Here is a 12,773-nt window from a genome sequence, read left to right as displayed (position 1 = left end):
AATAATTTTACGTACCCGACTGTCTTGCGGCAGACACTTCGGAAACGACGACAAGAATTGCAAAGAGACCCAACAGAATCAAAGCCTTTGAAGCCATTTTTTTTTTCTCAACCTCTTATAACTCTCTTAGTATGTTAAAACAAGTGATGGATAAAATGTAACGATGCATGCCCTCTATTTAAAGAAAAATGAGGAGGATAGGAAACGAGAAAAGTCAAAAAACTACGACGTAGTCGGATAAAAAGGTTGAAATTATTTTATCAAAAGTAAAGTTAAAGAAAGTTATCAAAATATAAACAAAGTAGTAATTAGGAGATAAGTATGAGAGTATTATACGTGTTGCGTCGGGACCCTTATGGTCCGCTGTTGGATTCATTGTAACTATATTTGAATCAACGTAAATGACAACTCCACTAGTTTTAAAAATAATTTTATAAACACAGCGCATGCATAAACTTCTAGATATTTAGAATTCATATCAGATTGTTATGTTTTTTCTATCTTTTTGGTTAAAGTATTAGATTTTTGGAAAGAAAAGTCATCCACTATACTTGTTAAGGATCCTTCTTCCAATCTGTACCGACAGACAGATAAAGAAAAATCTATATGCACTGAACAAGAGTAAGTATAGCATGATTGCATCAAGCAGTACAACTAGAAACTGCTTTTAGAGGGTACAAAAGTTTTGCTTGGCCATCGTGAATACGAATACTCACTCTGTTGGAACATTTGACAGAAACATTAATGTTTATTAAGTATGTTTTGACAGAAACATTAATGTTTATTAAGTATGTTATGTTCTATATCTAAGGATAACTTAGCCGAAAAAAACGAATAATGGAAAGCAACAATTATGGTGTACCCAAGAAAGAAAATTTTGTTAAACAAAATTTTGATTTCACTGTAATATAACATGATAATGATAATTTTATTGTCGAATCTGATTTATTACAGGTTGAGACATAAGATTTTGATGATCTAATAATAGAAGCAGAAGTTGGATCAGATGCTGATGATAGGAATTCTGATATAATTAACTACTCACAAATCGGAATAATAGTTTTAAATTTTTTTTTTATGTCATTTGCAATCTTTTTATATATTTTTTTTGTATTTTTAGATTTTTTCCACTAAGATTGAAGCTATTTTCTTATTTAGTTTTGAATTTACATGTTTTTATTATAATCACAAAAGTGATAATAATTATGTCACAATATATAAGCAAACGAAAAGTAAGTAAAATAGTGACTAATTGTGATAAGTAATAAAAAGACATTTGTAACTAGAAGTGAGGTAATTTTAGTCACAAAAATCGTTATATTTAATTACCTTATTTGATCGCAAATCTATATTTATATTTGTAATTATATATTTTGTGACATAGTTATTTATTTGTAATTGTATATATTTTGACCAAAAACTAGTCACATTTTTTTGTTTCAATATTCACTTTTTTTTAGTAGCTTGGCTATAGTTAATTAAGACCGACTGCAATCAAAACATTTGTATCCATTCACGTCACTGAGTGTAGTTATGTAGCTAGCTACAGCCATCCTTGCAACTTCATTTGTGTGAATTTCTTAGCATTTTTGTCACTCTATACAAATTACTATTTGAGATTACGACAAGAGACAATGTGATTTTTTTTTTTAAGAAACAGCTCGTTCCAATACACAGGTCCAATTTATAGGACAAGCGAGGTAAGGAACCGGTGGTGGCAATATATATATACGAACTCGAGTTATACTCGCCACACTACAATTTACATAGTTGCAGATTGCATGATATCGAGAGACTTATTAAAGTCCAAATGGACAAAAATGCATAAATTTAAATGAAACTCACAAAGTGAAGTGATAATCTCTTAAACAACGGAATCATAAGCAAGAGTTGGCAACCGGACCAAGTCCAAGAGACGATGAAATTTCAAAATCCGAAAAGAATAATAAACTAGTGATAAATAAAGTATCTCGCTAATCAAGTGAACCAATTTTGTTGCCGACAAGATCTATAAGTTTCACTGTCACGGCCCAAAGGCTTTTTCAGCATTTTCAGACGTGGCCAAGGAGGTTGCTTTTTCTCCTCTTGACACAGTTAAGTTTTTGTTATGTCCTTTCATGTTGATTGTAAAGATTATCTAGAAGGTTAGTTATATTACGATCTTAAGTATGAGTAATTAGGTGGGATAAGAACAACAAAAAATTCGAGACAACTTATGTAAAACTAAATTATGTGAGTTCTATAGCTTTTGGATAAATTTGCAATGGGTTTAAATGTTATGCCAATTGCAATTAAAAATTAGCTATATGAGTTATATTAACTGTTTTTTTCTGTAATTAATGGATCCCAAAATTTAGAATTTAAGGTTTTTGGTTCAGTTTTGTTACGACTTACGATGGCATGTTGGATAGTAGATGTTCCCATGGTTATTAATGTGTTTTGAACCGAATTAAAGTAACATGATACAGAAAAACAAAAATCACGCTTTCCCTTAAAATGATATGAAATAAATATAAAATTTTCATGTACGTGATTTCAAACGAACTATATTTTAACCGGCGGTACACTGGGGAACTATATTTTTAAAAGTAAAATAAAAATGTAATTTTCAATAGATTAACTATATATATGACAAATGTTTTGTAAATTTTAAATATATATCCCTTATATCTATATATTATTTAGGTTTAATGGTTTAAAAAGTTAGGTTTACCGGTTTAAATTGTTAAATTCAGAAATAACATGTGGTATACCGTAGTACTGTTTGTTTATTTTACATAATCGTAATTTAATAAACTTAATTAGATATGCCTAATATTCAAATGTCGATGGTATTAACAAAATAATGAACTGATGATTTACTAACACCAAAACAAACAGATGTACGTAGGGAGGATAGAATGATCTCTTGGCATAGACCAGATGCGGGTTGGGTTAAGTTAAACATTGATGGTGCATTAAGAGGGAACCCGGGTTATGCGACAGCAAGAGGGGTCTTACAGGATCATGATGGTGTTTGGCGCGGGGGTTTTGCTTTTAACATCGGGATCTGTTCGGCGGTGTTAGCAGAATTGTGGGGCGTGTATTATGGACTTTGTATGGCTTGGGAATGTAATATGCGTTGTGTGGAGTTGGAGGTGGACTCAGAGATGGTTGTTAGTTTTCTCACGACAGGGATAAGTGATTCTCATCCCTTGTCCTTCCTAGTACGTTTGTGCTATGGCTTCATTTCTAGGGACTGGCTGGTCCGTATTACTCATATATATAGGGAAGCTAACCGTCTTGCGGACGGCTTAGCCAACTATGCCTTTTCTTTACCGTTGGGTTTTAAATTATTCGATGTTTGTCCGGATATTCTTAGCGGATGAGACTGGAACTGAGTATCCACGTCGTGTTCTGAGCTGCTAGCGGATGAGACTGGAACTGAGTATCCACGTCGTGTTCGAATGTAATTAGTTTCTTTTTTTAATAAATTATAGGAGACTTTGTCTCCTCTCTTCTACCAAAAAAAAAAAAAAAACAGTCAATGAAATAATTTTCAATTTATATTAATACCCAAACTCAACCCGCTAGATATCCAAACACAATTTTTTTTCTTTGCTTAAGTACAACATGCACGTTTTTCAAAATCCAAATAACCAAAAATACAAACAAAATATAGTACCAAAAATCTTGCTAATCAAGTATACATTATCTTCAAAATATCTTAATTTTAGAATTGTTTACATATGATTCAGAAATAAGTTATGAAATATGATAATTCTTTTTATTTTTCCTTTTTTTTTGCAGATAAAACGGACAAATATGTATTGATGTATTTGGGTTTTGCTCATACATTTTTGTTGTTAGCATTAAATATTGTAAAGATTTTAGGAAATATTTAGGAATTTTACAAAACAAATATTTAATAAGATATTGTAATTAATTGTTGATTGACTAAAGAAATATTTTAGGAATTTTTGTTATGCACAAAATCTTAGTTTTAAATTTTATTTTATAAATTAAAATTAAAAATATTTAATGCCAATGGCATGCTTGTAAATAAGTACCAACTTCAAGATTTATTTCATAAATGTCTCAAAAAATGTATATATAGATAGGACACATCATTATCAATTACCTAAATTCTTTTACAAGTATTGTAATTTGGCAATTTTTTCAAAAACAAATTGTGAAGGTTTTCTAAGATACTTTCAAGTATTAATTATGATTTATCCCTAAGAATCGTTCCTTACGTATCTATCATGCACTAGTAGTACCAAGAAATCCAGATGGCCCACCTATATATCCCTTGATTCATTATAGAACGTAACTTTAATGTAAATATTTGTTTCATATGAATTTTGTTTCAAACCATGCTAAAGAATTATGATACACAATACGGGTTGCAAATATCCTTGCATATTTAATAAGGTAAATTATGTAGAAAACGTATGTAAAAAATAACTAAAAATAAATCTTTGACTCATTTAATTGGGCAGTAACTTTAATTAAATACTTAAGTTACAAACTCAATTAGGTCTCAAATAAAGAGATTAATCATATATAACTCCATTCGTTTTGATTTTTATTTTTAGTGAAAAATTTGATTTCCCCTTGTACAAAAAAAAAAAAAAAAATTGATTTCCTTGTATTAGGTCTCCGATCCGTTACAAATAATTTAATTTCAAAAGAAACAACGATATTAAAAAAAGTATTTTTGAGCATCAAAACACAAGCAAAGAAATCAGAAATCTTAGCAGAACCTAAATCCAAGCGCACAAGAACTATCAAGTCATCAGACAACATTGTCATAGAGGAGCTCTTGCAGCTAACAACTCTTCCTTCTCCTTATCTATCTGAGCTTCTAGATCTAAGCACTTCTGCTTCAATGGCGTAAGCTGTTCGTTTATTTCTTGCAGCCGGGCCAAACAGGCCTCTTCTTTCTTCTTCTTTTCCTTTATTTCATCAAGTTTCTTCTCCAACCAATCTAACTTAAACCCTGCTTTTTTCAAATATGCCAGAGAAGCGCCTGCGTCAGAGAGATCTTCATTGGAGAGTTCTTGAGTAGATTGACACAGCGTTTCTGTTAAGCTCAGGAGGAAATTCATGTACGCAGTCTTCAGGTGTGGATTCTTTGGACGAAATTTGGATGCAAGATCTAGGTGTATTTCAAACAAACGCTTCACAGAGTCTACCTGCATGTGGAAAAGGTATATAAAAGTAAAACCACAGCATATCAAGACACTTACTGTTGTACTTTTCATAATTTGTTACCTGTGAAGGAAGAACATAAAACCCATTGACATCTATGGTTTCCATTACGGATGAAGATTCCTCTGATACATCTAATTTTCCAACAACTTCAAGAACCTCTATCTCGGCAACAACTGTGAGATCTCCTTTCACCAGAAATCCCTCTTTGGCATTAAGTTCGGTGAGGGAAATCATTTCTGGAAACCCCCAATCAGGAGCTTTATGTTCGAACCAGTGATGAGTCTCTACAAAATCAAAAACCATGTTTCATCACATTAATTACATTTCTGACTTAATGCTCACAACTCAACACAGAAGCACAAAAGTAACAACTAACAAGCATAGAGTCCAATAACCTCTTAGCCGGGAGAGTTTTTCTGAGTATTTATTTACTACAGTTAGAGAAAATTTAGCGTGTCTTCTCCATCCAATAGGCAAAGATTCTTTATCACGAACATTTAGATACAAAGAAAAATGATTAGCCCTCTTATTCCCTTTGGGAAAGGCCCAGAGACGCCTGCAAACGAAAACCAAACAAAAACAATCAGCTAAATATTATGGGGTTAATTATTGTGTAAATATCTAGACTAATGTTATATTTTCTTATCATATTGTATCTTGCCCATCAAGTCTAGAATATTCTCTTAGGGCTTCTATGTTTATGTATACATCTTTGTACAGATAAATGGATGAACAACTTTGTGGCCTCCAGCATTGTTAATAAACCTAAATTCTACGGCTGGCAGCAAACATTATTATAATAGTTGATTATCTTCTTACCATTTGCAGCCACCAGCAACGAAATTATCAGAATAAAGTGATTCGGATTGCAAAGAAGAGAAATTTTTAATCACCCAAGTAATCGTCGTATCAATTTTGACCTCCATTGATCTTTTGATGACTCCTAGCTGCTATACACAATTTTTGTAAATTGAAAAGTCAAACAAAACCAAAATATAGATTCCGCTATATATGGAACATATTCTAAACAGCTTTTGTTTTTCTTTACAAATCTACCACGTTAGAGAAACTGAACATAGTCAAGAAAATGGGAAAAAAAAAAAAAAAAAAAAAACTAGAACGATTGAAAAAAATTTAACTCTCTCAGCGTGAGGTAGGAAGAAATAGACAGGGTTGGAGACGATGTACTAAAACAGTTTGGCCAAAGCTTAAACGGCTTCCAAGGTTGCAAAATAAAGATTAACTAAGGTTGCACTATTGAACAACATTCTAAGAAGATTTCTGTTCTTTACTAGTTTACTACGTTTGAGAAACCGAAGATAGTCAAGGAAGTAAAAAATACTTTATTTACCTCTTAGGGTGATGTCGAAGAAAGAGACAAGGATGATGAATTGAAATAGTTAAGCCACAACCTTAACGGCTTTCAAGTTTGGATTATGAATAGGAAGACTAGAGAATGCGAAACACTTCGGTTCCGATTACTTCTAGGGTTCTAGGGTTAATAAAAGATATGAAGTCTAAAAACGAATTTGCAAAAAAGGCATTTGTCTTGCCATAAATTATTTTTAAAACAGTAACATGCATTACCAAAATAACAAAAAAGACCCTATAGTTTAAGAACGTTTATATGATATGTTTTTCTTCATTCCCAAGAACAAGTGTTGTCATATGTGTTTAAAGTTAAAGAATTTTGTCTTCTCCAGTAATAAATGTAACATAGTGATACGATTCATCATCGTACTACTTAAAAGAAGAAGAAACAAGCTGATGAGGTGGAGCAGAGCAAAGAGTGAAGGAAAGACTCGGAAAGAGAGAGAGGCTTTGCCGTTGCAGAAAGAGTTTAAAAGAGCCTTGAAAGCTCATCTTCTGGATTATGCTTATTGTTGAAGATTGTGAATGAAGCGATGAGCTTCTAACCAAGCGATGTGCTTGTAGAGAGATCAATGTTGATCTATGTAATCGTTGCTTAGATCTATGTTGATCCGAGTGTATGATTCTTATCTTCTCTTTGTAAGTGTGAGCGTGTGTAATCAAAGCTATAGATATCTCAAAACTTAACACATAGCAAAACCTCAACAATCAAAACAAGTCTATTTGTCTCTTAATGTTTGAATGTTTCAAAACTAAGACAAAAAAAACAAAAAAAAAACCGACTTAGAATACCGATCACGATCAGATCCAAGTTCTTAAACTGCCTAGTCATTAAACATCATCATCTTAAGAACTCCACCAGAGCTTCCATCTCTGCACACTTCTCTTTCAAACCCTTCAATTCTTCCTTAATTTCTTGCAGCCTATTCTGACCAGCCTCTTTCAGTTTCTTCTCTAACCAGTCCAGTTTAAACCCCGCTTGTGTCACATATCGTAGCGTAGAATACGCGGAAAGATCAGCAGTGGATAGTTTCTCTGGAGATTGGCACAAAATCTCAGTCAGACCTAGTAGGACATTTATGTATGTTGTTCTCAGATGTGGGTTCTTTGGACGGAATCTTGATGCAATGTCTGGGTGGCTTTTAAACAAACTACCCACAGATTTTACCTGCAAGTCATATATGGATATAAAGTAAAAACATATATGCAGCTTGTATATGTATCAAAAAACTAAACTCTAGTTAGAGACTCTTAAGATTTGTACTTTTTTTTTTCCATGAAGTTAAAAATAAATATGTTAATATTACCAGAGGAGGAAGTACTTGAAATCCATTGACGTCTATAACAAATGAAGTTTCCTCTAACAAATCTGATTTGCCAATAACTTCAAGAACATCGACCTCGGCAACAACCTTGACTTCTCCATTCCCAAGAAACCCACCATTTTTGTCAAGAAGTTTGTCGGGGAAAGCATATCTGGGTACCCTAAGATGGGATCTTTTTGATCAAACAACATTTGTGCTTCTGTAAAATAATAGTAAAACATAGAACTCAAAGTCAAAACACATGAAAAGAATCTCGTAGCATCACATGTCCCATGACAAGTAAAATCATGAAATATGAACTTTCTATTTGTTAACTCTTAGAGTAGCTAGCGCAGTTATAATCACCATCCACTTTGGATAATTCATTAGAAAGTTGATTGACAACAACTAGGCGAAATTTGGCATGTCTTCTCCATCCAGAAGGCAAAGATTCAGAATCAGCAACTTCCAGAAATAGAGACAAATAGTTATTATATCCTTCTGTTCCCTTGGGATATACCCGAAGACGCCTGCAAGCAAAAACCCAAACCAAAGAAAGCAAAAGACAACGTAAACATTAGAAACCTTTTTATAAATATTGTTAAACAAACAAAAAAGGTTCTTGAGTACCATTTGCAGCCACCAACAACAAAATGATCAGAGTTAATTTTCTCAGATTGCAAAGAGGAGAAATTCTTAATCGTCCAAGTGATCTTCTTCTCATATGGCTTTTCCATTGAATGTTGACGAAGTCTCCTAAAAATTTAAACTACCTGAAAATGAAGAGAGATCTGGTTAAACCCTAGAATTTGAGTGGCACATAACCAGACTTTGGTTATCGAAAAAACAAAAAATTCACACTTTCAAGCAGCAAAACCAGAATACAAACTTATTTAAGATAACACTATGAACTCGAATCTTTCAAGAGTTCGAACTTTGAACAGCAAACAACAAAAAATGGTCAAGTAACCAAATAGGAGAAAACGTACAGACTCGAGTACAATATGCATCAAAATGGTCAAGTCTAAAGTATTTAGAGTTAATTTTTTACACTAACAGTGACTTAAATATTACTAGCAGTCTAGCACTAGAGGAATACAAATCGCTTCGGCTCCTCATAAGCTCATAGGTTGGTAATACGACTAGTTAATAATAGGGGCGGCCAATATATTGAACATTTTTATTCAAATTAATTTGAGTGACAACAATTGTAGAACGAACATTTAATTTCCATAAATTTTAAATACTGACGACCTTCACAATAACAAAAAAATACCATTCATTAACATATACTGAGCTCTTGTAAATATTTATATTTTCTCGAAAATGTATAAGATAATACAAATTTAGAAAATTGAAAGTTTAATTTTTATTTAATAGTATTTTTGAATAACTAAAATTTTAGTGACTTTTTAAAGAATATTATAGTATTTTTTTATTGAGCAAAGTTTAAAAATATGATATTTTCGAAAACTGTCCATATAAGAACGTAGTCATGATATTTACACGAAAAAGATAAGAAGAAAAGTTAGAGTTTATTTTTTTCTTGCCGGTATCAAGGAAAAAAATAAGTAAATATCCTTTCAAATTTATCTTCCTTTTGTTATATAATAGAATATTTGCATTTTAACACACTTTTCTATAAAAAAAATTGCATTCTAACACACTTTTAGACCACCACACATTTTTCTTATAGTGTTTTACTTTCTTACCCTCTAACTCTCTCTCCAAACACATTATTTCTCAACACACATCTTTCTTTTATTTTTTATTTTTTACTTTATTTTTTTTTCTTTTATCTTTCTTTCTCATCCTCTCTAACACTCTCTCTATTTCCAAATAATTTTTATTTTATTTGTTTATCTTACTCCCTGTCTTTGATATATGTGTTTGAATAATCTTGAGTAGTGGATAACAATATATATATCCCTTAGGCACATTTATATCTTTTAAAAAATTTTCATTTTGATTTATTTATCATCTACAAAATCAAATCCAGATGCTTATATGTTTATGATTATTTAGTTTCATGTTCAATATATATAATATCATCCATCAAATCTTTTTCATATGTTATTGATTATCAGTTTTATGTTTTCTAGTAAAAAATCTTCAGATTTGACTACATTTGTTATAATTACTATGAAATTAAATTTATGATTATGGTTTATGATCTAAAATTTAGGATTTAGGGTTTAGGGTTTAGGGGTTAGAGTTTTAGGGTTTAGGGCTTAGAGATTTAGGGTTTAGAGTTTAGTATAGGATATAATGAACGGTTTCATGCTTAGGTTTTTAGGGGATATGATGAGGTTAAAATTGTTTGGTAGTTAACAATGACTAATTCACCAAAACACAAGTAGTTTTTAGTGGATGTGTATAATTTAGTGTTCATGTGGACTTGATTTTATGGACATGAAAGATTAAAATCGTTTGATAGTTTACCATGACTACTTTACTAAACCACAAGTTGTTTAACTAATTAGGTATTCATATGTTTTTTTTCTCTGGTCATCCAAAATAAGTATCCATCTATGCATGTTAACCATCCAAATAATAGCGAACAACATCAATGAATTTGGAAATTTATAAAGAATGTAATGCAAGAAGTCAAAAATTTGGCCTAATTTAAGGTTCAGGGTTTACAGGTTGGGGTAGGTCAATTTCATGTTTTATAGTAAAAGATCTTCATATTTGACTACATTTGTTAAAGTTTCTATGAAATTAAATTTATGATTATGGTTTATGATCTAAGGTTAAGATCTAAAGTTTAAGATTTAGGTGTTAGGGTTTAGGGTTTAGGGTTTAGGGTTTAGGGTTTAGGGTTTAGGGTTTAGGGTTTAGAGGTTTAGGATTTTGGGTTTAAGATAGGATATAATGAACGGTCTCATGCTTAGTTTTTTAGGAGATATGATGAGGTTAAAATTTCTATTAAATTAAATTTATGATTATGGTTTATGATCTAAGGTTAAGGTCTAAAGTTTAAGATTTAGGTGTTAGGGTTTAGGGTTTAGGGTTTAGGGTTTAGGGTTTACGATTTAGGGTTTAGGGTTTAGGGTTTAGAGGTTTAGGATTTTGGGTTTAAGATAGGATATAATGAACAGTCTCATGCTTAGTTTTTTAGGAGATATGATGAGGTTAAAATTGTTTGATAGTTAACAACGATTTTTCACCAATACACAAGTAGTTTTTAGTGGACGTGTATAACTCATCATCCATGTGGATTTGATTTTAGAATAAGTATCCACAAATAAGACATTAATATCCACAAATAAGTATCCACATAATAAGACATTTTTAGCATCCACGTAACAGTCAACATATATTCAACTATAATTGGATAATTAGGTATTCATATATTTTTCTCTGATCATCCATAAGTATTCATCTAGATATGTTAACCATCCACATAATAGCGAACAATTATTCAAATATAAATAGATAATGTATAACTAATCAGTATCCATAGAACCTCATCCACATGATGGCATCAAATTTTCATTATACAAACCTAGTTTTTAAGATACAAATACAATCTGCTCCATACAAATTAATGGACACCAATTTTGTAAAGAATGTTGTCCACATAAACAATACATAATGGACACCATTAGAGAAACATTCTTATTGGAAACAATGCATTAATAATGCATTATTATGTTAATTAGGCATTCTTATGTATCTACAAAAAAAATATCCACAAAAAAAATATTCACAAAAACGTATCCATACAAAAGTATCCACAAATAAGTATCCACATAATAATTTACAAATATTCAACNTTTCACCAATACACAAGTAGTTTTTAGTGGACGTGTATAACTCATCATCCATGTGGATTTGATTTTAGAATAAGTATCCACAAATAAGACATTAATATCCACAAATAAGTATCCACATAATAAGACATTTTTAGCATCCACGTAACAGTCAACATATATTCAACTATAATTGGATAATTAGGTATTCATATATTTTTCTCTGATCATCCATAAGTATTCATCTAGATATGTTAACCATCCACATAATAGCGAACAATTATTCAAATATAAATAGATAATGTATAACTAATCAGTATCCATAGAACCTCATCCACATGATGGCATCAAATTTTCATTATACAAACCTAGTTTTTAAGATACAAATACAATCTGCTCCATACAAATTAATGGACACCAATTTTGTAAAGAATGTTGTCCACATAAACAATACATAATGGACACCATTAGAGAAACATTCTTATTGGAAACAATGCATTAATAATGCATTATTATGTTAATTAGGCATTCTTATGTATCTACAAAAAAAATATCCACAAAAAAAATATTCACAAAAACGTATCCATACAAAAGTATCCACAAATAAGTATCCACATAATAATTTACAAATATTCAACTATAATTGGATAATATGTAATACAATTATTCATTTTTAAATATAGTAAAATGGATCTTAAAATGTAGAAAAAATAAAATTATAATGAATCATAAAAACAAAATTGAAAATATATGTCATAATAATTAAATAAAATGATTACAAAGAGAGAAAGAGATAAACAAGAAAAGAAAAAGATAAAGAAAAAAAGTGAAGAATAGAAAAAAGTGGACAATTCTAGTTAACACTTGGTTAGAGAGTTTTAATCTTTCTGTTTTTCCAAGTGTTTCTACACAAAAACCAGTGATATAATTCTCAAATCCTTCTTTATCAATTAAGAACAACATCAATGAATTTGGAAATTTATAAAAAATCTAATACAAGGAGTCAAAATTTCTTCAGTTTCATGTTTATTAGTAAAATACCTTCAGACTTGGCTGCATTTGTTAAAATTGCTATGAAATTAAATTTATGATTATGGTTTATGATCTAAAATTTAGGATATAGAGAATAATAATAAAAAAAAATATG

General features: G+C 30.8%; 2 protein-coding genes and 1 pseudogene across 2 annotated transcripts in view; all 3 read right to left on the bottom strand.

The window, feature by feature from the left end:
- Positions 1-163, bottom strand: part of LOC109124974 (glycine-rich protein 3 short isoform-like) — a 1,422-nt gene extending 1,259 nt beyond the window's left edge. The window contains exon 1 of the mRNA XM_019240921.1: positions 16-163. Within this exon, the coding sequence (XP_019096466.1) occupies positions 16-97 (82 nt within the window). The 5' untranslated portion in view covers positions 98-163. The remainder of the gene's footprint in view (positions 1-15) is intronic.
- On the bottom strand, positions 4,791-6,122 carry LOC104767905 (MATH domain and coiled-coil domain-containing protein At2g05410-like). Its single transcript, XM_010491869.1, has 4 exons — positions 6,016-6,122; positions 5,592-5,752; positions 5,257-5,480; positions 4,791-5,177 (listed from the first exon to the last, which is right to left on the bottom strand). The coding sequence occupies exons 1-4, from the start codon at positions 6,120-6,122 to the stop codon at positions 4,791-4,793; spliced, it is 879 nt and encodes a 292-aa protein (XP_010490171.1).
- On the bottom strand, positions 7,409-8,608 carry LOC104767904 (annotated as a pseudogene).

The sequence above is a fragment of the Camelina sativa genome, chromosome 19 (genome assembly GCF_000633955.1).
Source record: "Camelina sativa cultivar DH55 chromosome 19, Cs, whole genome shotgun sequence".
In the NCBI taxonomy this organism is placed as follows: Eukaryota; Viridiplantae; Streptophyta; class Magnoliopsida; order Brassicales; family Brassicaceae; genus Camelina; species Camelina sativa.
This window is presented reverse-complemented; position numbering and strand designations above follow the sequence as displayed.